Raw genomic sequence first — 25,384 nt, 5'->3', positions numbered from 1 at the left:
ATAGTTGTATATTACTTATTCAAAGTAATATACAACTATCCAAGTTCATTGCAGAATGACACTGTGAGGGGGCTGAATTATGAGGTAGGTTACTTATCCTGGCTTATTCGATGAGCTTTATTGGATTTGAATCTGGGCTGTCTTTAACAACTACCTGCCACCGTATTGCATAGAACAGTATTTCTCAACCTCAGCAACTCAGAGGAAGTCTACATATCTTAAAATACCTGAGGTTGAGAAACCCTGAGCTATAATAGATGGTAAAATAGCATGTATCATTCTGGACTGCAAATGAAAGAACGCTTGCGAAAGCTCCCTAATGCTAGAAATTCTTTGCAAACAGAAAGGCAATTAGCAGGCAAAGAAATATGTGAAATACAAGTAGTGCTACCTTTCTTTTTACAGGATGCTCTTCTACAGACACTTAGAGAGGATTTACAACTGAATCTGAAGATTTCAGCATAGCAAATATATAGTTACTTGATACAGGCTGCAAAAATACAATCACCAGATGGCAAGAATGGGTTATAGTTTTAGATACTTTTTTGCTTTCTTGAAATGATCATTCAGATCTTTGCAGCCACATACGATGGCCACAACTAAGAGAAACTAGGAACTATTAACTTGTCCATTCAGCTTCCTTCTTTTAGATTTATCCATTGCTTTTTATTTTATAAATTTGCTGTAAATGTGGGCAAAACAAAAAATATGAAAAATATCCAGTAGCAATGAAGTCCTCAAGTTAATTAATGCATCAGCTCCAGAAGAACTGTTTGCTTGGATCAGTGTCAGTGTTAATTACTCCTGAGGGCTGAATTAAGTGATACTGTTTGTCCTTCACAACTCTGCAGAATTAAAAACAAATAAATCACCAGCACAGGAACTGGATGTGCAGTGAAATCAATGCCTCTTTTCCTGCATGCCCAGTTTGGCTTCCGCTCATCTATTTTATGACAATAGCACAAATAAATATTTAAACTATATTATGTTTTACTTTGAATTTTAGCAGACTCAAAAATCGATTAATAAAAGGAGCAGAGGAGGAAAGACTAACTTTTCAGACACCAAAGATAGGCCAGTATGAATTAGGATGGATAGATGTGGAAGATGAAATAACAATATAATAATTTTCTGCTAGATTAGCCTTTCCCAATTTAGTGCACTCTAAATATGTTGGAAGAACAATTCCCCAAATTCCTGACCAGCAAGGAACATGGACTAGGAATTATGGAAAATATAATTCCAACATATTTGAAGGGCACTCGCTTGGGGAAGGCCCTGCCTTTTATTCTATGAACGCCAGGTAATTCAGACAGACCGCATAACATGTTTTTTTTCAGGAGCTCCCAAATAGAAAACAAAATTAAATCCAGTGCCCAGAGATTTCTAAAGACAAAGCAAACACCAAGGATCCTGCTCCTCACAAAAGCCCCTTTTATTCTCCCTGAATTGGGAACTGGGGCTTGGATGGAAGTTTGTTGATTTGTCAGAAAACTGCTCAGGCAGCAGCTAGGCCAGTTGCTATGGCAACAGCCAAGGCCACAGGGCATCCTTTCAGTCCCATTAGTTCGGGGCTTATAAGGCAATGCTGCAATTTTAATGAAAAGAGGAAAGGAAAGCTCATTAAAATACATAAACTAGAAGGGAGGGACTGGGCAAATGCTTGAAAACAGCTCTGCATTTCCTGTTTTGAAAATTAAGTAGTATTGTGATCTAGACGTAGAGGTTCTTCTTTACTATAAAGCTCACAGTCTGAATGCATCTCTCTCTCTCTCTCTCTCCCTCCCCTCCCCCCTCCTTTAATCCTAAACATTAAGTGTAAATTTCCTTTGTTTTCATATGCAACTAATAGCATTTCCCCTTCCCAAAGGGCCTTGGAAATTGTTGCAAAGTTAAAAACAAACAAACACCAAAATAAAATAAAATATATGTCCAGAAAGAAGGAAAAATCATTGGAATACATTGTATTTGGGGGCCATCTATAGTTTTTTTTCCAAATAGAAATTTATGGACTGTGATATATTTGGTAATTCCATGCAAGTGCAAAAAAGTAAAGACAATACAAATGACAAGTGACAAAGATGATCCAAAAACCTCAGAGTTCCTTCTAATCTTGTGGCTCAGAAGCATAGGCAATTTATTATTTGGGGAGGGGCCAAAGAGAAGTATATTTTAATCCCACCACACCCGTCAACCAGGATCTGCAAGATGCTCTTAGTATGAATTTGTAGAATGTGCCATTTAGAACAGTGGTCTCCAAAATTTCTAGCTTTGTAGATGGCAGGGAAATTGGGGGGGGGGGGAGGGAATGGTTCTGTGTGAGCAGTGGGCACAGCTTGATTTGTGAGAGCAGTGAGCATGTGTGCCCACCGCTTGCACAAATGAAGGTGCCACGTGCAAGTGGAGCTGTGTGCTCATCATTCTTGCCCACCGTTTTCACAGCCTGATTCTGAACAGTCCACAGCCTGATAGTGGGCCGTGGCTTAATGGTTGGGGCCCCCTGATATAGAATACATGGAACACCCACATCCAGAATATTTTTCAGTCCACGCTGCCTTACCTTCAGCACAAAGGTGTTATCTTTGTCTGGCATCTCCAATGGCATAGTTGTGCGCACCTCAATAATAGCCGAGAGAGGGATGCTGACCTTTGCTTTGGAAGCCTGAAAGGCCAAACGGATAGAAAAAGATTTAAAGAATTTAAATTTAATGACAAAAATTAACGTTTTGCTCTGAAGCATACAAAAGCAGTTAAAAAGAATGCAAATGTTATACTAGCCTCTGCCATTATTCAAACTTATCACTTCCCTTGAGCATTTCAGTAATTCCAAATACTTTTAATTAAAAACATGGTATCCAGCGGGAAATAAAAGTTAATAAATTTGATTTTCATATCTCTGCACAGTGTTGTATTATGGCTTTAGCATCAATTTCTCCTTCTTTCAAAACTAAAAATTATTTTGATGTGGATAAACAGAATGCAATTACTTTTCATTTCTGTTTTAAAAACAATAATTAAAACAGGGCAAGCTAAGAGAGAGTCAAAGAAAGCCAAAGTAAAAGGGTTTGATAAAAACAGAAAAGCCCGTTATAAATAAAGTGAAACTGACTGGCTCAGATGGTACACATCCCAGTAGAGTGTACGCACAAATGAATTCCATGTTAAGCTATTTGAATAATATACTTTTTAAAACAAAAGAAATGTAGACTGCAAGTCCAAGGCACAAAAGGTTGAAGAGATTGGAGCCAAAAAGCCTCAGAAGACACAAGCAATTCTTTTATTCTGGCAAATAGGGAAATTTTCTTAATGGGATGTTTCAAATAAAGGCAAAATATTTATCCAGTCTAAAAGGAAGCAATATTGTTCAGTATCCTAGCAGTAACTTGTAACTGTTAATAGCTGTTTATAACAGTTATGATTGCTCACTTAATTGTTTTTCTGTTCTCATGCCCAAGACAATTATGTTTCTTAATGCTGGAAATTACCATTTAAGTCAAATCAGCATATCAGTTAACTAGGGCAAAGGTGAACGCCTAAGGGAAAAGGGACAACATTCACTAAACGTTATTCTAGTTCAGTAATTTCCACCCTTTTAAACTTGAATGAGAAATTCCATAATCCACTATGGCAGAACTGGTACAAGCATGTTGCAAGAATATACTAACACTTCTAAAATGTTGATTTTTCTATGTTGTTCCTATTGAAATATGGGGTACATCATACCTCAGGCTATTTCCCCAAAGGAAGAATACAATACATCCCATTTCCCAGAAAGAAGTGTAGGATCAGATCTTAATCTGAAGAGAAGTATAGAGATATGTAGCAGCTGTTAGGAAAACAGGAATTTAACCCGGGAAAACGGAAAGTGCAAGAAAGAAACTCAAGATTCTCCTTCCTTGATACTCTTTTGTATAACACAGAGGGGAGGGGAAACATGAACAAGTTTCAAGATTCTGTTGTTATTGCCTACATCAGTGTTTCTTAACCTTGGCCATTTGAAGCATTGCTGGCTGGGGAATTCTGGGAGTTGAAGTCCGCACATCTTCAAGTGCCTGAGGTTGAGAAACACTGGTCTACATCAATAAAATAGAGTCCTAGTACTCCCTGCGGTGTTGATTTCTTATCTTGATCTACTTCAAAGGACTGATATAATCTTTGCTATGTCTTAATCCTTGAGAACTACTATACTTTTTCTTCAAATATATTCAATCATACAATTGGAAGATGTGTTTTAAACAGGGGCAAGCTGCCTTATTACCAGAGGAAAAAGCTCCCCACATCATATGGGGCAGAGAACTTTTTTGTGGGCAGGAATGATTTTTATAGTTGACATTGTGTTCAGGACCACAGAGCCCAGCTGCAATGTAATCATATCCCTTTAGTAGGCAAAGACAGGAACTATTGCCTCCCAACTGTTTTCAGTGAATTCAATCTAATGGAAACTTAGTACACCTACTGTATTGACTTCCAAGCCAAAAGTGGCAGGAAATTGTGTGCCATAATGTAGAGTTGGGTTGGCAAGGATAAATAGTGCATCAGAAGAAAAGATTCTGTGTAATGACAGCTGCTTATTAGAGAAGAATTTTTGATGGAATAACTCCTCTATGATGGTGTCTGTCAGGGGCAAGAAATCAGGAGTCAGGATAGAGCTCAAAAACACTACAAGTTTATTCCATGCTACCTATATACAAGAATCTGATCTACTAATGGTCAAGTCAAATTGGCGCCAGATAATTCAATGCACTTCAAGGAGGCACTTGACTTATAGTAGGTTTCTTTCCACGGTGAGTGGTGGGGGTGGATGACATAGGGACTCCAGACTGCTGATGTATTTGATCCTGCCTGGCCATTTACCCAGCTTTGGGATTCTTTCCTGGGAGAGAATAAAAATGGCATTGGTCTTCTAATCTTTTTGGGATCGCTTATATATTTACCCACACATTTTCAGAGCACCTTGAGCTTGATTGTTTTCTTGCAAACATTTCATTACCCAAATTAGGCAACATCATCAGTGCTAGCACTGATGATGTTACCTAGTTTGGGTACTGAAATGTCTGCAAGAAAACAACCAGGCTCAGAAAGGAGTTACCAATATTCTCCTTTATTGATTTTCAGAGCAACTTCTTTACCTTGTCCTGCTGCTTTTACATTGTTTCCACACTGATCACCTACTTTATTGATGTTTACTCTATAATTCCGTACTATCTATGAAAATGCAGGGCAATATGAGAACATATATTTATGCAGACTTATTTTCTAGGCCAAATTAAAAATTATCCTAAATCTGCCTGAAGAAATCGGTCTCTCCATCTACAGCTTGGCCTTCTCCTTGGGGAATAAGGAAAGACTCAGAAGGGGAGGAATAGACACAAGATCTCTCGCTTGTTTGGTGCCATAAAAGGAGTTCACCTGAATGGGATTTTCCATGTACTCTTGTCCAGTATGCTCACACTAGCAAATTCCCCTTGGCTCAAATTTCAGAGATCACCACAGCATGAAGAAGGCGCTCATGTAAGATTGTTGAGCACAGCATTTCTATCCTCTCTCTCTGCAACTCTCAAACCGCTTACGGCCAATGGTATGTTTTACACTCAGCTGCTTGGACAGCTGGCCTAACAAGAGTCTTGCAAATCCAAAAAGGAAGCACACTTCACAGCTCAGTGGCATCAAAACCCTCCAGTTGTAGGGTTGGTTCTTCCTCTACACCCACAGTTGACAAGTAGAGGACAGAAAAGGAACAGAAACAACTCCTAGGACACAGGAAATTCTTTCGATCAAGTCATGCCACCAAGTCAACATTTATTGTCTCCCTTTGGCAGCTGCCCTTATAACACTTATGTAACTCAACATTCATTCTAAACCCAACTGGCAATATGAGCCTTTTTTGATCTTCCAAGGGCCTTGATCTTGGAAATTGCTTGCATGCAACATTCTGTGTTTCACACTTGTCCATTTGCTTCTAAGCAAGAAGCACCAATGTGATCTGAGACGTGGTTTATTTGCAGAAAAACTCATGTAGCTTCCCAAAACTCTAGATACTCCCAACCCTTCCACTTAAGGGCCATGTATACAACTATTGTGAGAGCACTCAAAAAGAAAAGGCACCCCCTGTTTTCAGAGACAGATATGTATTTCTAAGGCAGATTAACTGTGGAGCAGAGATGCTTTTAAATGTGTCAGCATAAGACCCTTGCTGAAACTACAGGAGCCAGATTACAGGTTTAAAGGCTTTTGCAACGGATCATTGGAAGGGAAGATGTGTAGTTATCCCAATATTAAAAACACAAAAACAAGAATGAGAAGGAAGGAAGACAATACTTCAGCAGGTACTGCATCCTGCCATTCCAATGATGGTCTTTCTCTACTATTCAGTTTTTAAAATATTTTAACATGGGCCGAGGTTTGAACCTCGGAATGTTTGAACATCTCATCCTTTGCTTTTTCACCATTCGCAAATCCAGGGTGAGTAACAGTACCATCAAAAGAGAAAATTCATTATAAGCAATAAAACCCAAGTGATAGCATAATGACAAACTGGAAAGAACAATAGTAGCAAATAGACAACAACTACCCGGAATTAATATTAATTAATAATACGTGAAATCAATATTAAATACTGCAGCATGGATTGTCATACTGAGGATGCTAGCAGCCAGGTTTTCTCTCCAGGATGCCTTTTTTCAGTTATTGGAAGTATTTGCATATAGGTATAGATATAGAAAAGCAAACTAGTTCACAGTAATCACAAAAGCAGCCTATAAAAAACAGTAAGAAGGTAAAGCCAAAGAAAGATACTCTATTTCCATGCAGGTTTTAGGAGGAAGCTGGGAACGGCTAACCTAAAAAGGCAGGTTTTTAAAGTACACTTTAATGAAACCAGTGTTGAGGTTTGGTATACCGCAGAGCGAAAGCTATTGCCTAGGCTGGGATCTACCACAATGCAGACCTCTCTATATTTCACTAAATAGCCATTTGTAGTTCTGGCATCCGGGCGCCCTGGGAAGGTCCTAGATGCCTTTTTGATGCCAATTGAATCCAAGGCTTTTAAAAAAGAATGTGATTCCTAATTGTTTAAACATAGTAGACCCACATCATTAAATTGTCTGGCTAACAAGTTGGCAATCAGTGCAATTTGTTTTTTTAAGCACAAATCCAATGCATGTAGAGTAAGATGCCCCAGAACAGGGGTCTCCAACCTTGGCAACTTTAAGACCTGTGGACTTCAACTCCCAGAATTTCTCAGCCAGCTTTGGCTGAGGAATTCTGGGAATTGAAGTCCACAGGTCCTAAAGTTGCCAAGGTTGGAGACCCCTGTTCCAGAAAATGACCATTGGCTTACCTGAAGGGTCCTTTTCTGTACACCGCGGGAGAGTCCAAGCAATGGGTTAATTCAGTCTGCTTGCCCTTAGGACTGAGGAACTATTTTTCCTTTAGCCACACCTCCTCCTGGTGTGCTCAATCCCCCAGAATTCTTAGAAAGAGTCAGTTCGTGCGGATGGAGCGAAGCGTCCAAGATGATGTACTGTTGACACGAAGAACCCGAATCCCGGCCTTGAGAGCCAGGGTGGGTTGGACTCTCCCGCGGTGTACAGAAAAGGACCCTTCAGGTAAGCCAATGGTCATTTTCCTGTACACCGCTTGGAGAGTCCAAGCAATGGGACATACCCAAGTTATTGTCCATCTGGGTGGGCAGAAGAAGGCTCCCGGGATTCGGTCTCTGACACAACCGCCTGGAGCACACGCCTGCCGAAGGACGCCTCAGCCGAGGCGAAAATGTCCAATTTATAGTGTCGCACGAAAGGAGAAGGAGAGGACCACGTAGCAGCCCTGCAGATGTCCAGGATCGAGGCCTGGGTGGCCCAGGCCGCGGAGGTAGCAGCACTTCGTGTGGAGTGTGCAGTGATGCCGCGCGGAACAGCCTTGGATTGACTTTCATAGGCTGTCGCAATGCATACACGAAGCCACCTGCCAATCGTGGAGGAAGAGACCTTCTTCCCTAGGGAACCAGGCTGGAAGGAGAGGAAAAGAGCCTCTGACTTCCTGAATTCCGCAGTACGAGCAATGTAGACCTTCAGGGCCCTCCTGACATCAAGATTGTGCCAGGATCACTCTCTGGGATGCGACGGATGAGGACAAAAATTTGGCAACACAATGTCTTGCGCTCTATGGAACCATGAGTTTACTTTGGGGGTAAAGGTCGGGTCCAGCCTCAAAATGACCCTGTCAGGGTGGATGACGCACAGATCCTGGCGAACAGAAAGAGCCGCCAGCTCCGAAATCCGGCGAGCTGACGTGATGGCAATCAAGAAGGCCGTCTTCAGCGTCAGGAATCGAAGAGAAGTAGTGCGTAGAGGCTCGAATGGAGGGCCAGAGAGGGCCCGCAGGACCACGGACAGCTGCCAAGTGGGGTAGCGATGAACGGTGGGAGGGCGAAGGTTAGAGGCGCCCTTGAGGAAAAGGCGCACCTTCGGGATTTTGCTGAGAGGCAAAAGGTGGTCGCCCGACCAGACGGTGGACAAGGCCGCCACTTGGCGTCGAAGGGTGTTCGGGGCCAGGCCTTTGTTGAGCCCCGCTTGAAGGAAGTCAAGTACTCTGGAAACAGGCACGGTCGTCAGCTCGATGAGCAGCTCCTCACACCACTTGGCGAAGGCGGCCCAGGACGCATCATAGATCCTGGTGGTTGAAGGGCGTCTCGCCGCCTGAATGGTGTTCACTACCTCCTCCGACAGGCCTTGGCCTTTTAGTTGGTCCCCCTCAAGTGCCAGACGGCCAACTGGAGCCACTGGGGCTCTGGATGAATCACGGCCCCCTGGCTGAGGGAGATCTGGTCCGGAGGAATGCGCCACGGAGGAGACACCGACAGGTGGACAAGGTCGGCGAACCACGACCTGCGGGGCCAGTGCGGGGCCACGAGGAGGACCTCCGCTCCCTCTGCGATGACTTTGGAGATGAATTGAGGAAGGAGAGGCAGGGGAGGGAAGGCATACAGTAGCTCGCGGGGCCACTTGCAACGCAGTGCATCTGTCCCCTCCGCCCCCGGGGTGAAGAACCGGGAGTAGAAGCGGTCGAGCTGCTTGTTGTCCCTGGACGCAAACAGGTCCACGGCCGGAGTCCCGAATCTGTCGGACATCTGGTGGAACAGGCGAGGGTCCAGTTTCCACTCCGCAGGATCTATGGTTGTCCTGCTCAACCAATCTGCCTGTGTGTTGTCCACTCCGGAGATATGGTCGGAGCGGAGGGATTCCAGATGGCGCTCCGCCCAGCGGCCCAGGGACTCCGCCTCTCTCATTAGTGCTCTAGATCTGGTGCCGCCCTGGCGGTTGATGTGGGCCTTGGTGGCCACATTGTCCGTCATCAGAAGCACATGTTGACGATGGATGGACCGGCTGAAATGGCGCAGGGCCAGGCGAGCAGCTCTCAGTTCCAGCAGGTTGATGCTGTAGCTGGTTTCCACTTGGGACCACTTGCCCTGGACAACCAGGGAACCCATGTGGGCTCCCCAGCCGGAGAGGCTGGCGTCTGTGGTGATGAGTAACCTCTCGGGCTCCTTGAATAGGTGGCCCTTGAGGATGGCCGGAGACACCCACCAGCGGAGAGACCTCTTCACGTCCGGCGTAACTCGAATCGGCCTGGTAGAGTTGCTCCTGGATGCCCTCTGGTGCGGCAGCAGCAGCCACTGAAGAGCCCTGGAATGCAGGCGGGCCCACGGCACGATGGAAATGCAGGAGATCATTTTTCCCAGCAGCTGTGACAGAAGGACCACTGGAGCCTGCCTCAAGCTCATCACCTTGTGGGTCATGGACCTTAGACCGGCCAACCTGTCTTGGGAGAGGAAAACCCTGCACCAGTTGGTATCTATCACCGCCCCCAGGTGTACAAGTCTGTTTGTTGGAGTGAGATGGCTCTTCTCTATATTTAGAGTGAAGCCGTGATTTCTGAGGGATCTCATAGTGGTTTGGAGATCCCGCAGGGCCTGCTGTCTGGACGACGACTGGATAAGGATGTCGTCCAGGTAGCACTGGAGCCTTATGGGCCTGCGTCTTAGCTGGGCCGCCACTACCGCCAGCACTTTGGTAAACGTCCGAGGGGCGGACGAAGGGCCGAATGGGAGAGCTTTGTACTGGAAGTGGCGACCTGCATAATAGAAGCGCAGGAACTTTCTGTGCTGAGGACGGATGGGGATGTGGAGGTATGCCTCTTTGAGATCTATAGATGTGAGTAGATCTCCCTGTCGAATTCCCGCCAGAATGGTCTGCAGTGACTGCATCTTGAACCTCCGGTAGGCGATGTGCCTGTTGAGGTTTTTGAGGTCCAAGATGGCTCTCCACCCCCCTGAGTTCTTTGGCACCAGGAAGAGGATGGAGTAAAACCCCCTCCCCTCTTCGCCCTGGGGAACTGGTTCCACGGCCCTGATGTCTAGGAGATGTCTGACTTCCTGGTCCATACGCTCCCTCTTTTGGGGGCAGGACGGGACTGGGCACCGGATGAAGGTCTGGGGGGGGAGGGACAGGAACTCCAGAGAGAGGCCTTCCCTGACTATCTGCAGAACCCAAGCGTCCTCGGTGGTCTGGGCCCAATGGGAGGCAAACAGCTGGAGGCGACCCCCGATGGGCGCGAGCCCGGGCAGTCACTTTGACTTACGGAACGGCCTGTTGGAGGCCCCACCGCGGTTATACTTGCGGAAGCCGAACTGCTGCCTGCCTCTGTCCCGAAAGGGCGCCCTGTCCTGGGATCTGTCGCCCTGCTGACCGAAGGACCTATTGGAGGGAGAGAAGGAAGAGGCAGAGGTGGAAGGCTCGGAGGCACGAAAGGACTGCCTCCTAGAATAGGGAGCGGTCTTACGTTCCTGCTTCTTGTTTAGAGAAGGGAGGATCTTCCTCTTGTCCTTGGACTCGATGAGGAGAGGATCCAGGGACTCGCCAAATAATTTGGACCCCTTAAAGGGGGCGGAAGCCAGTTTCCACTTGTTTTTCTGGTCCGCTTGCCAATGTCGGAGCCAGATCAGCCGGCGAGAAGTGATATTAGAGCCGAGTGCCCTGGAGGCAAATTTAGTGGCATTAAGGGATGCGTCAGCGGCATATTGGGAGGCCGCGATTATTTTAGACACGTCCTGGTGGAGGCGGACGTCTCCCGCCGGGAGCTTGGTTAGGAGCTCGCGCAGCCAGATCACAGAAGCCCTATTGAAAAAGGAGGCGGATGAAGAGGCCCTGATGGCCCAGGCAGCCGCCAGGTGGGTTTTGTGGCACGCCTTTTCCGCCTTCTTGTCCTCCGCCTTAAGGCCTTCCAGAAGGTCGGCCGGCAGGGAGGAGTTGGAGGTGAGCGCAGCGATGGGCGGGTCGACAGTGGGAAGGGCCAGAAGGTCCTCCAGCACTGGCTCCATAGTATAAAGCTTCCTATCTACCCCACTGGGAGATGACTGCGTGGCTGGTTGAGCCCACTGGCGCTGGATTAGGTCGAGAAACAGCCCCGGGACCGGAACCAGCTCTTGTTGGGGTGCTGGGACATCAAACATGACCGCATTGGGATTAGCCGGAGTGGCATCCGCCGCCGGCGCGGCCGGTTTGGGCTTGATCCCCACCCTGGTGGCAGCCTTGACCTTGTAAAGGACAGATTTGAAAAGGCTGGGCTTAAACAGACCCGCAAAGGCGGGCGCTTCAGGAGGAAGGTCCTCGTCGTCCGAGAGACCTAGCACCTCCGGGTCAGGGTCCTCAATGGCAGAGGCCTCGCTGACCACCGAGGATTCCAGGGAAGGATGGCGAGCACGCTTGGTTGGAGGGGGAGCTGCCCGATCGGGATTGGGACCCCTAGGGGCCACTGCAGTGGGACTCTTAAATTTCATGGCCTCCGTGATGCCCTTGGCAATGGCACGGGCCATTAGTTCCTGCATGCGGGGAGATAACTCCTCAGAGTCAGAATCAGGATCCAAGCCCTCCTCTAGGGGGGGTGAAGCCTCACCCTGCATATCATCTATGCTAGCATCCCCAGGGGGAGGGGCCTGCTCACAGGCCCAAGAGGGTGCCGGGGAAGCCGGCTCTGCAAATGACCTATTTGGGGATAGGTCCTGGGACTCCACCTCCTCGGCTAGGACCATCTGGAGATCTTCCCGGGAGGGAGGGATTCCTGAAAGGGACTGCTCCCTGTCTGCCTGGCGTCTGGCCTTCTCAAACTGCTTGTCAAGGGCCCGCTGGCGCCTTTCAGCATCCTTGGCCTCAGCCACAGAAGGGGTTCTGGAACGCTGTTTCCCAGAGCTACCCCCACCACTCTTGCCCGCACCCCCACTCCCCGATGAGGAGGAACCTTGCTAGGGGCCTGAGAGAGGCTCGGCCTAGTATCCTGGGAATCAGGGGGGCTGGGCAGATCCATAGTCAATGACCACACAAGATGGAGCAAGGCTATGACAAGGCAGAAGTTAGAGAGAGAGACTGGTTGCTGCAAGGGGAAACAAAACGAAAGGATTCGTTAAAATTGCCATATGCACAGTAATTGAGTCAATACGTATGAAATTATCCCATGCTTAATACCAGTCAGAGGCCCAGGGGTAGGATTGGGGCCTGCACCGAGGTGCAAGGCTCCGCAGGAGAAGCAGGGAGGAGAATGACTAGAAAAAGTTTTGGCCTGCGCTTACTTAGGCCTCCTCCCTGAGCCGGTATAATGACCGTTGGAATGGCCCAGGAACCAGCGCCGCTCGCAAAAATAGACAAAAGGGCGAAGGTGGCGATCCTAGCCCGAGAAACCCTTGCTAGGCCCTGCCACCTCCAGCGGTCTCCTGATAGCGAGGCTGATGCAAAATGGCGGCCATGGCTGGGCGCGCTTTTTTTCGTGCCTAAAATGGCCGCCGCAACAGCGTGGGGCTAAGGGAGAGCGAGGAGTGAACGCGCCTCGAATGGCGACGATCGCCCACTCCTCCCTGCGGCAGAGGTCCTCTAGCAGGCCGGGGAACGAAAAATACTTCGTCTAAAATAACAAACGAGGGGCCTGGGGACGTAGGAGCCTCGCCGCTGCAGCCGCGCCGTTTTAAACGACAAGCGGCAGGCCTCCGAAGCCGTCCCATGAGGATCGGCTGAGGGGCACCCCCCACCACCTTCCAGCTTACCTCCTGGCCTTCAGATGCAAATTCTGCTGGAGAAAAGTGCAGCGATGAGGAGAGAAACGTCTCACAAAGTTGGGGAAATGTTAGGAAAGAGAAATAAAACGCAAATAGAGAGTCCAAGCCAAAAAAGGATTAATTCAGCTCAGAGCTCTATCTAATTACGTCCAAACGGGCTGACTGAGGAAGAATTCTGGGGGATTGAGCACACCAGGAGGAGGTGTGGTTAAAGGAAAAATAGTTCCTCAGTCCTAAGGGCAAGCAGACTGAATTAACCCATTGCTTGGACTCTCCAAGCGGTGTACAGGAAAACAACTTAGCCACAACCTTCTGCACCAGTTGCATTTTTGGAGCAGTCCCAAAAGCAATACATTAAACCATTTGATCTTAAGGTTATCAATGCAGGAATGCATATCCATAAAAAGGCACTGCAGCCTACTTTGAAAGTAAGTGCTCCTGACACAGAGGTGGGTTCCGGATCCTGTTGCAACTGGTATGGTGCAACGGGGCCCGGCATCCACCACATGAACACACGTAGTCCACGCGCACACACGTGGAGCGCGCACATACGTACTTGCCACTTGTGACACTCCATGATGCCTCCGTGACACTCCAGCTGCTCGGTGGAGCGGCACGCAGGTGCCATACGCTCCATGCCCGTAAGCCTTGAAGAGCTCAAATACAAGTAAGGAATGCATGCGGGCGGGTGAGTGGGCCCTCTGGAGCACCGTACCAGAACGGTAGTCAGTGCTCCCGGCAGGCACCGGTATGCCTGTACCAGGACGTATCGGTCATAATCCACCACTGTCCTGACCCCAGGTGATCCGAGCACTCAATAACAATGATGGATCTTGAAGCACCCCCAAACTGATAGCCTGTTTCTTTAAAAGTAATGTAGCCTCATTCGGAGCAGGCAATTCCTCCAGTTCCTCAATCCTGATGCACTACAGGTAGTCCTTGACTTACGACAGTTCATTTAGTGACCATTTGAAGTTAAAGAGCACTGAAAAAGTGATTTATGATCATCTAGCACTTAGACATATATACCGCTTTACAATGCTTTACAACCTTTCTAAGCGGTTTACAGAATTAACATATTGCCCCCAACAATTTTGGGTCCTCATTTTACCCACCTCGGAAGGATGGAAGGCTGAATTAACCTTCAGTCTGGTGAGATTTGAACTGCCAAATTGCAGACAGCCAGCAGTCAGCAGAAGTAGCCTGTAGGTACTGCACTCTAACCACTGCGCCACCATGGCTAAATTTAACAACTGCAGTGCTTCATTTAACAACTGCAGCAAGAAAGGTTGTAAAATGGGATAAAGCTCATTTAACAACTGTCTTACTTAGTAACAGAAATTTTAAGGTTGTAAGTCACAGACTATCTCTACTGGGATTCAGCTTTAGCTTATTGGCCATCATCCATTCCATTACTACATTTCTATATTAGTTGGGCTTTATTGAGGATCATAACTTCATTTTGGTTGACATTTTGATTCATACTTGCTCTGCAAGTCTCCTTCATTTCTATTTTGTGTGGAGCTCAGTAGTTAATTAACAGGTTTTAAAATGATATAGTATATGGTGTACTCAGTTACCTTCCTGTATGCAGTGAAAAAATTTGTAATTTTATCATGCTTATAAATCCCTTGCTTATTTATCTGACTTTTTGCTTTTTGGAGGGAAGAGAGTTCGCCTTCCAGTTTTTACATACACATATTTTTAAAAAGTTGAATAAAAACGTATCAGAAAAAGGAGAATGGCAATATTTTGGTTCATTACTTTCTGCAATTCACAGCTTAAGGTTCCCAGCAACTTTGAATCCCAATTTACTTATTATCATATTGCCAGACTATTTTTTCCAAGCCTTAGAACATATAGTCGGAGAAAGGGGAAAGTGCCTTATACGGCATATAAAAGAGAATAAATGTGACAGAAGATGCCACAAACTCTGCAGTAGAGAATAAACAAGCTACTTCATCAATCACTTCCCAAATCTTTAAAGAGAAAAAATCCATTAAGAAGGGAAGAAGTTGCTACGCAAGAATACAATCACTCATGCTCTGGTCATCTTACAATTGAACGATTGCAATTTGCAGTATATGGAGAGACCCCTGAAGACCATCCAGAAGCTGCAGCTGGCTCTATATGCAGCAGCATGAGAAGTAACAGGCACTTCACATTATGGTTATTTGGTACCACAGGTTATGCAAGCTGCATTGGCTGCCAGTTAACTTCTGGGTGCAATTCAAAGTGCCGGTTGTTACCTATAAAGCTCTTCATGGCATTCCTTGGTTATCTGAGGGATCATCATTTCAGCCCACCTGGTACATATATGGGTAGAGTGGGCACACTCCAGGTCCCTCAATTAAAGTCTGACGATCTATGGAATCAAGGAGCATGTATTTTCTGTCATTCTGGACCTGCCCTCTGCAAGATTATCCCCGCCCCGGAGATATAGATGGTGCCCACTTTTCTCGAGTTCCAGAAGACACTTAAAAAGAACGTTGGTCCCTACCTGAACGTTTCTTTTCAGTAGACGAGAGGGAGGGGCCACATGTGGGATATTCCGAAAGCCTGATTGGTCCAAAGACTGAGGGAAATTTCCTTTAACCTCCTCTTTTCCCTGTTGGCTCCCAGTTCCTCGAAGGCGAATGTCCGAAAGTAACTGTATAGGAACAGACATAAACAGAAGGAAAACAAACCACCCAACCGCCCCGCACCCCACTAACTATCAAGTAAGATAACTGGGGTGGGAAGTGGTCCCTCCCTCTCGTCTACTGAAAAGAAACGTTCAGGTAAGGACCAACGTTCTTTTTCCAGTAGACTCGAGGGAGGGGCCACACATGGGACGTACCCAAGCTTGGTCCCAGGGAGGGAACCTTAGACTCAGGGGAAGGGGTGGTCACCACCTGCTGTACGACCCTGCGTCCAAAGGACGCCTCCGCTGATGCAAAAGCATCCAACCAATAGTGATGGATGAAGGAGGACGGGGAGGCCAAGTGGCCGCATGACAGATGTCCTCGAAAGGGGCCCTAGTGGCCCATGCTGCCGTGGCTGCGGCACTCTGCGTGGAATGGGCAGTGATCCCTGAGGGGACCGGCTGGCCCGAGGATTCGTAGGCAGTGGAGATGGCCTGATGCAGCCACCTGCCGATCGTGGCAGAGGAGCCAGGTTGGAAGGAAATGAAAAGGGCTTAGGAGCAGCGGATAGGTGATGTGCGCTGGAGATATATACATAAGGCACGGCACACGTCTAAGCGGTGCCAAAGACGCTCCCGCTCATGGGAGGGATTAGGGCAAAAATTAGGAAGGATAACTTCCTGTGTCAGAAGGGGAAGAAGGACTAAAGCCCCTGGGGGGAGAGCCCGACTGATAAGATCCTGGCCTTAATGGTGACAGGGACCTACTGTGGGAGCTAGGCTTGGTGGCCAGGGCCTGCTGTTCTGCCCTGGCAATCCTCTTTTCGAGGGCACGCTGGTGCCTCAATTCGTCTCTCTGGGCTGTCCTTGATGGTCTTTGAGCAGCAGAAGGTCTGGCTGCTGCCGCCCTAGTTCTAGGTCCTTCCTTTCCCCCAGATCCGGTCTCAATGTGGCCTTCCCCTTGGGCCTGTGATTCAGCCATCCGGCCACTCACGCATCTGAACTCTGTGGGTTTACCTGGAGACACCAGCCGGTGCAGAGGCCTTGCGGGTAAAGAGCAGAGTGCCGAGAACTTCAAATGCCAGCCCTATCCTGGCCGTGATGCAATGAGGCTCAATTAGTAGTCAAAATGGCCGGCTCCACATGCGGGCTTCAAAATAGCCACCGGAGCTTCGCTGCACACTTCAAACGGCCTGTGAGCTCTGCCGCGGTTTGTTTGGATAGCCGCGGCTTGATAGAAGGGTGCACGGCTGGGAAATGGAAACCGCCACCAGCCCAAACGGCGCTACCCGCTTTGGAGCCTCACCCACGTAGCTGCTATAAGGAGCCCAACATTCCTGTAGTTCCGGGAATCGGTCAGAGCTCCCAGTGCCATGAGAGGAGAGCGGAAAGCCAATTAGCTCTCCCTCAATGCGCTGTGGGACGGAGGACCCTGTCCCTGCGAGGCAGCAGCTGTTTTGGGAATTTAGAATGTCCAATGGATTGGTAGAAATATAAAATTTACCAAATTTTTCTCAATGAAATGCTGGGAACCAAAACAGTTGTTTGGACCAAAGACTGAGAGGAACTGGGAGCCAACAGGAAAAAGTGAGGTTAAAAGAAATTTCCCTCAGTCTTTGGACCAATCAGGCTTTCGGAATATCCCACGTGTGGCCCCTCCCTCGAGTCTACCGGAAAACCTGGCTTTGTTCTGGTCTGCAATTAATGTGGGGCCCCTGCGATATTTTTTATTGTTAAGGCTGTTTGTGGTCTGGGCTGTCACATTCTGTTTTTATTTTTTTATGCTTTTAGCCGTTTAAATGGTGTGCGGGCAAAATAGAAGGAATATTGTATGTCTGGTGCCTTGAGTTATTTATAAGAATATTAAATGTGGGATATAAATAAATAAATGGCATGGACTGATTTATTTATTTATCTTGGAAATGGGTAGAATATGATTGTTGCTTATATGCCAGTTTCAAATGGTTTGAGCACTGCATAATGAACCATATTCCACAGAACACTTGCTTTGCACATTCAGAGCTCCAAATGTAATGCTTCTACAGTAAGAATTTCAAGTAGCAAAGCTTTAGAAAACATTTGCCTTATGGAGAGCTGCAAGTATTGCAACAGATATTACTTGGCCGAATGCATCAAATACTCTGTTCACAAACACAGTATCTCAGTTTTTCATAACAAGTGGGAAAGTCCAGGGTTTTTACATGCGGGAGATCCCAGGTGGCCTCTATTAGATGTGCCAATGGAAATTATTTAGATCTGCAATGTTTCTAATTCACTTTTGTCAGAAATAGTCTGGAGAGCAGCTAGTCAATACTGTGCTTGATGGATCTATAATCTGATTCAGTATATATAATTACATAGATACAAGGAAGATGCATTTGCAAGTAATAAACAATTATTTGATCGTCATAAGGATGAGTCAAGGGGAGCCCAGAGCTCGTCTATTCTCTAGTCCCCTTTCCTCCTTCCATGCCACTGCAAGGAGACGATGGAACAATTTTGCTTGCAACTTAGGAATTTGCTTTGCTTCATTTCATTTTGCTCTTGAGAGCTACAGTCATCTTTTCTGCCAACAGATAGCAGACTGTTTAATCTTTTCCAACCGGATGACCTCCAGATGGATTAGTACTACAGTCGCAGAATTTCTAGCAAGCATGATCAAATGCATGATCAAATTCCAGAGGTTGTCTGGAAAGTACCTGGATGGAGAAGACTTGGTTCTACAGTGGGAATCTCTCTGCTTTTCTGAAAAAAGTTAGCCTGGTCAACCAACTTAAGATTCGGATGCAACATTCAATTGCTAATAAAGGGGACTATCCTATCTGAGCCATATATTTTAAAAAAGCTACGTATAGGTAGTCCTCGACTTACAACCATTCATTTAGTGACCATTCAAAGTTACAGTGGCACTGAAAAATGTAACGTGACCGTTTTTTCAGTTATGACCTTTGCAGCGTCCCCATGCTCATGCGATCAAAATTCAGGTGCTTGGCAATTGGTTCGTGCATATGACTGTTGCTGTGTCACAAGGTCATGCGATCACATTTTGCAACCTGCTCACAACATAGTGAATGGGAAAGCCTGATTCATTTAACAACCATGGTTACTAATTTAACAATTGCAGTGATTCACTTGACAACTGTGGCAAGAAAGGTCGTAAAATGGGGGCAAATCTCACTTAACAAATATCCCACCTAGCAACAGAAATATTGGGCTCCATTGTGGTTGTAAGTCGAGGATTACAATACAATACAATAGTAGAGTTGGAAGGGACCTTGGAGGTCTTCTAGTCCAACCCCCTGCCTAGGCAGGAAACCCTATGCCATTTCAGACAGATGGCTATCCAACATCTTCTTAAAGACTTCCAGTGTTGGAGCATTCACAACTTCTGAAGGCAAGCTGTTCCACTGATTAATTGTTCTAACTGTCAGGAAATTTCTCCTCAGTTCTAAGTTGCTTCTCTCCTTGATTAGTTTCCACCCATTGCTTCTTGTTCTACCCTCAGGTGCCTTGGAGAATAGCTTGACTCCCTCTTCTTTGTGGCAACCCCTGAGATATTGGAATAATGCTATCATGTCTCCCCTAGTCCTTCTTTCTATTAAACTAGACATACCCAGTTCCTGCAACCGTTCTTCATATGTTTTAGTTTCCAGTCCCCTAATCATCTTTGTTGCTCTTCTCTGCACTCTTTCCAGAGTCTCCACATCTTTTTTACATCGTGGCGACCAGAACTGAATGCAGTATTTCAAGTGTGGCCTTACCAAGGCCTTATAAAGTGGTATTAACACTTCACGTGATCTTGATTCTGTATTACCTGTATAAATGTGGTGAAAAAATGAGAATAAAGCAGATTCACAACTGCTACAGAGAAACCTGAGGGAAAAACATAACCAGCCTTTCATTTTATTATGAAAGAAGTATTCAGCGATCATCCAGGATCTGCACAAAGTGTCCATATGGCTCACAGAAAAAGGGGGGGAAATCAACATTACTCATCTCATGGAGCTCAAAGACCTCTCAGGTTGCACTCTGCACTATTTTTGAACACTGACATCTGGAAGAGCTGCACGCCAAAGCAGCTTGAGAAGGAAGCATCTGACCCAGCGCTTGCTAATTTCACGGACAACAAACTGGAAGTTGCCAAGACTATATGGGGCTCCAAAAAGCAAAGGCTGGCATTATCTATCCCAGAATAGTCAAGTCACCCAAGAATCTTACAGGTGCTGAAATAAAGAACAACTCAATTAAGAGTGCTCAGATGGAGACACAAGATATAGAGTTACTGAAAGGGGAGAAGCTACCATATCATCTGTCCCACATACATCAGGACCTACTTAATTTTAAACATGGAAACAGCAAAACATTTCCCCACCATCTATTTCTTTAAAAGTGTGGATGGACAAAACAACAAGTGGCAAAGGTTGACCACATGTTAATATGACATTACAACTCTTTATTTTGTCATTTGTACTTAGCTACTTTATACAGGTAGTGCTCAACTTACAACATAATTCGTTTAATGACCATTTGAAGTAACAACAGCTGCGAAAAAAACAATTTATGATTGTCCCAAAGGTGCTTTTTTAAGAGGCAACTGGGCATTCTTGTTTGTCTTTGAAGGCATTTTGCTTCTCATTCAAGAAGCTTCTTCTGCTCTGAAGAAGGGTCCTGGATGAGAAGCGAAACATCTTTGCCTCTTGAAAAAGCACCCTTGGGACAACCATGACGTGGATGACTGAGAATCTCCATAGGCATTTGACTAATTATTGGTTTTCACCCTTGCAACTGGTTCATATTTGTGATGGTTGCAGTATCCCAGGATCATGTGATCACCTTTTGAGACTTTCTGACAAGCAAAGCCAATGGGGAAGCCAGATTCACTTAACAACCGTGCTACTAATTTAACAACGGCAGCGATTCATTTAACAATGGTGGCAAAAAGGGTCGTAAAATGGGGCAAATTCACTTAACAAATATTTCACTTAGCAATTGGGCTCAATTGTGGTTATACGTCAAGGGCTACCTATATTAGATCACAGGAACATTTTGGATGTCGAGATGCTTTCAAAAAAGTATCCAAAGTGAGAAGTGATTCAGAACATGTCCCCCAGTTGTTGAGCCAGTGTCTCTTAAGGTCATAAATGTCATGTGACAGTACATGTCACATCGATATAACCAGAGTGTGAGATCCTTTGCCATCAATTAGTTCTTGATTTAGGTATGCAAAGTCCTACAAATGATGAAACAATAGTTTATATTCCTGAAAATACAGGGAGTCCTCAATTTACGACCACAACTGAGCCCAAAATGTATGCTGTTGTGAGAAATGTGTTTTTGCCCCATTTTACAATTTTTCTTGCCACCATTGTTAAGCAAATCACTGCAGTTATTAAATTAGAAACCCGGTTGTTAAGTGAATCTGGCTTCCCCATTGACTTTGCTTGTCAGAATGTCACAAAAAGGGACCACATGACCCCTAAGACACTGCAACTGTCATAAATGTCAGTTGTCAAGCATCCAAATGTAAATCACGTGACCACAAGGTTGCTGCAACGGTCATAAGTGGGGGGGGAGTGTCATAATTCTCTTTTTTCAGTGCCGTTGTAACTTTGAACGGTCACTAAATGAACTATTGTAAGTCGAGGACTACCTGCACCAGATAAAAGAAACTCCCGAATTTCACTTGTAAATGGAAGCTGGCCACATGAAGGAGTGTTTGATTCTCCACTGTTTCTGTACTTTTTAATCTGCAGGCTTCTTTATGGCTACCAGCTGAATTACCTGGAAATTTACCTGTATGGCTACGAACTGAATTACCATATTTTTCAGAGTATAAGACGCACCTCCCCACACACAAAAGAGACTGAAAATTTGAGTGCGTCTTATACTCCGAATGTAGACCTGCCCACATACCGGCCCCCACCCTTCGGCCTCTACGTATCCTCTTCCTGGCTGCAGAGATTGCCACAGACAATGGCTTACGTTTTTGGGCTCCACACCTCGAGTTTCCAGCCTCTGAACGCTCCGTTTGAGACCCATTCAAGGCTGCTGGGATCACCAGAGTACATCGTTGCCTCTGCGCATTGTGTTTTTGGCCTCTGCACGTCACGTTTTTGGGTGGCAATCGGCAACGATGTGCTTTGGCGATCCCCACAGCCCTGAACGGGTCTCAAACGGAGCGTTCGGAGGCTGAAAAAGAGAGACTCAAAGCCCAAAATGAATACCCAGAACAGCTGCTGCCTTGTCTTACTGCTTCCGCCATCACCTGCTTTACTAACTGGAGCTTCCTGCGACAATCAGCTGTGCTTTAGAAGCTGTTTTTCAGCCCCAATGAGGCGCATGCGCTCACTCACAACCAGCAAACTAATGTGTTGAAGCTGACCAGGCTAAGAACACTAACCAGATGAATACCTGGTAGGCAGAATTATTTTTTTCCTATTTTCCTCCCCCAAAACTAAGCTGTGTCTTATATTCCGGAACGTCTTATACTAAGAACAATACAGCAGCTGAAAAAACAACATGCAAAAACTTCAGTAATGAAGACTGTTTACCTTAGGAGGAACGTAGAATTCAAGAAGGAACTTTTCCCCTTCCATCTTTACTGCTTTCCTTAGCAGCAAACGGCATTTTTGCCACTGAGAGCTACCCACACAGTTTGTGTCGTCGGCAACCATGTAGCGAAGGGTTCCCTCTCTCTGAATGTCCACTAAGTCAACTTTAGACGATTGGCCCTTGGAAAGCCAGAGTTTGTGGGTCCATTTCTCGCTATGTTCTTTGCTAACAGGAGGGCAGTGCTCCCTCTCAGACTGTTTGCTCTGCACGGCTTCTGCGCCTGGCTCGGGGGAAGACCTCCGATGCCACATCTCCTTCATGCCATCCACCACGCACAAGCTCATGTTCCTCAGAGAAAAACCTTTCTTGAATTTCGTCTTAGAAGAACTGTGGACAGAGACATCTTCAGAGCTCCGGGACTGGCCGTAGGAGGAGACTTTTCTTGCCTGAGCCTGTTGGGTTTGGCTTAAGTACCTGCTGGAGGTGAGCGTGTGGTCCATGCTGTCTAGAGACTCCACGGACGTCTGCTCTTTTCGGGGCAAGAGATCCCGTCCATAAGGCATGTGGCAGTTCTGAAGGCCCACAAACGGGACAATGTTATACGTAGTCGGGGAATTGGACACAAACACCCTGTTGACCTCCAGGCTGAAGATGTCCAAGAAGTTTGCTGCAAAATGATGAGAGAAGGAAGTCTCGGCTCCGGGGGTGTCGTAGTGGGGATTTTCCTTCAGGAACTGGCAGAACTTCTGAGCAAAGTCCACGGCAGCAGCCTGGGCATGGAGCTCGCAGAATTCCCGCCAGTCGGGAAGCTGGGAGGGAGGTTCTTGACAAAGAGCATCGCCATTCATGACTGTTCCATTCCACCTACAACCAAGAGGAAGACAGTGAGTGAGAGAGAAAAGCAAACAAGCTCTAACCATCAGGGGTGGGTTCCGGCCAGCACTACTCCGGGTTCACTCCTTTGTGCGCTTCGCGCGCGCGCTCTTGATGCGCGCTGTGTGTGCATGCACAGTGCAATTAAAATTGCTCTGAAAAACAAGATGGTGGTGCTGATGGCGCCAACCAGGGAACCGGTTTGGAGGCGTGGCAGGCCTGGGTCGCTGCCGGTTCCAGCAACACAGGCTGCCAAAGCACTACCGGTTTGGATGAATCAGTCTGAGCCAGTAGGAACCCACCACTGCTAACCACCCACCTGTTCTCAAATACAGGTAGTCCTTGACTTACCACCATTCATTTGTTCAGAGTTAAAACAGCGCTGAAAAAGTGACTTATGACTGTTTTTCACACTTATGACAGTTGCAGCATCCTCACGGTCACAGGATTAAAAGGTGGGTGCTTGGCAACTGGCAGGTATTTATGTCGGTTGCACTATCCTGGGGACATGTGATCACCATTTGTAACCATCCCAGCTGGCTTCCAACAAGCAAAGTCAACGGGGGAAGCCAGTTTCGCTTAATGGTCGTATAATTCACCTAATAACTGCAATCATTCGCTTAATAACCGCAGCAAAAAGATCATCAAATGGGACAAAACTCATTTAATTGTCTTGCTTAGCAACGGAAATTTTGGGCTCGATTATGGTTGTACGTCAAGGATTGCCTGTAACAGAATAACTTGATTTGCTTCTATTTCAGAAGAAGTGGGAGGGCCTGGAGGAGAAACAGGAGCCCTAACCGTAGTAGCGATTAAACCGCTCAACAAATTCAGAAAAAAATCAGCCTTCATAACATCTAAGATCCATTAAATAGGCCAGTGATGGCGAACCTTTTAGGCACCGCGTGCCCAAACTGCGTGCGTGCATGCCCAAACTGAAAGGTGCGCGAGTGTGCATGTCCATGCATGGACATGCACAAACATGGAGATGTGCACATGCGCAGCAGAGACCCGAAGACCAGCTGCGAGGCGGGGCATCCCAACACCGGCAGCGCAGCAAGAGTGAAGATCTTTTTCTTTCCTGAGCTTCTGTTTCGTCACTTGCAGGGAAACAGAAGCTCACGAAAGAAACGCCACGGAGATCTGACCTGGGGCAGTGGCGCGCATGCCAGCAGAGAGGGCTTTTCATGCCACCTAAGGCACACATGCCATAGGTTCGCTATCACAGACATAGGCAAACACCCCAATTCTCTCTCAATTTTTAAAATGCTATTGGGCTTCAAAATCTTAACTTCTCAATTTATTCATCCAGCCACTTCATACACTGCAAATGAACACTAACCAAAGGAAATGGATGTGGATATGTGTTTTACTGCTCATATATTTTGGAGATGGAAGAGTCTGCAAATGGCACTTAGGTTGCAATCTTGCGTCCGTCAAGATCACGCTGCTAAAACCTAACCACAAACTCTTGCACTCAATGGCCCAAATTATAACAGGAAAGGAAAGGTAATAGGTAAAGAGTTACACAGACCTACAGATATTAAAAATACTACTCCCAACCTTTTTTTTTGGGGGGGGGGGGGACTGAAAATCTAAGCCAAGCATTCTGGCCTGTTGCCATGGCAACATTGCTACCTTGTCTCCATGTACGTCTTTCTCATGAAAAAGAAAAGTGATTTTAAAAAAGGGGGCCTGAACCCCGCCTGCCTTTGATGCATGCACAGATAAATGCACTCACGTGGACATTAAATCACCAACTATGCTTTCCTAATGTGGCTTTTATAACCAAAAGCACAATGTTGAAAGAGAAGAAAATCATCTCATCCTTTCAAAGACATTCACACCTAAATTCACCTTCCTTTCCTTGCTCTGAGGTGGCCTATTTCCTGGAATATGTATGCTTCCCATGGAGCTTCTATCTCACTGCTTGCCTGTGGCCAAGGCAGGCTGAATCTGGATCAAGATGACTCATTTCTGACAAGGCTCCTGGACAAAACACAAACTCTCCCGGAAGCCTTGTCTCCTCACATCATGGAAATATTGATTGGGTGAAATATAAGTCGGTCTTCCCATCAGGAAACTCCCTTGCCTTCTCCACTCCATTTGTCTCCCTGCCCATTAGCCTTTCTCCCTTCCAGTAATGCAGAAATCAAATATAGGTAGTCCTCAACTGAGCCCAAAATTTCTGTTGTTAAGCAAGTCAGTTGTTACGTAAGTTTTGCCCCGTT

At 46.4% G+C, this 25,384-nt stretch overlaps 1 protein-coding gene across 5 annotated transcripts in view; it reads right to left on the bottom strand.

Annotated features, from left to right (window-relative positions):
- The window catches only part of SH2B2 (SH2B adaptor protein 2), a 69,432-nt gene that overhangs the window by 17,493 nt on the left and 26,555 nt on the right, over nt 1-25,384 (bottom strand). For all 5 annotated transcript variants that reach the window (XM_081942448.1, XM_081942445.1, XM_081942446.1 and 2 more), the window contains 2 exons: nt 22,280-23,144; nt 2,561-2,662 (listed from right to left, as the gene is read on the bottom strand). In XM_081942448.1, coding sequence (XP_081798574.1) covers nt 2,561-2,662; nt 22,280-23,128 — 951 coding nt within the window. In that variant the 5' untranslated portion in view covers nt 23,129-23,144. The remainder of the gene's footprint in view (nt 1-2,560; nt 2,663-22,279; nt 23,145-25,384) is intronic.

Source organism: Natrix helvetica, assembly GCF_964273705.1.
Source record: "Natrix helvetica genome assembly, chromosome: 2".
Classification (NCBI taxonomy): domain Eukaryota; kingdom Metazoa; phylum Chordata; class Lepidosauria; order Squamata; family Natricidae; genus Natrix; species Natrix helvetica.
This window is presented reverse-complemented; position numbering and strand designations above follow the sequence as displayed.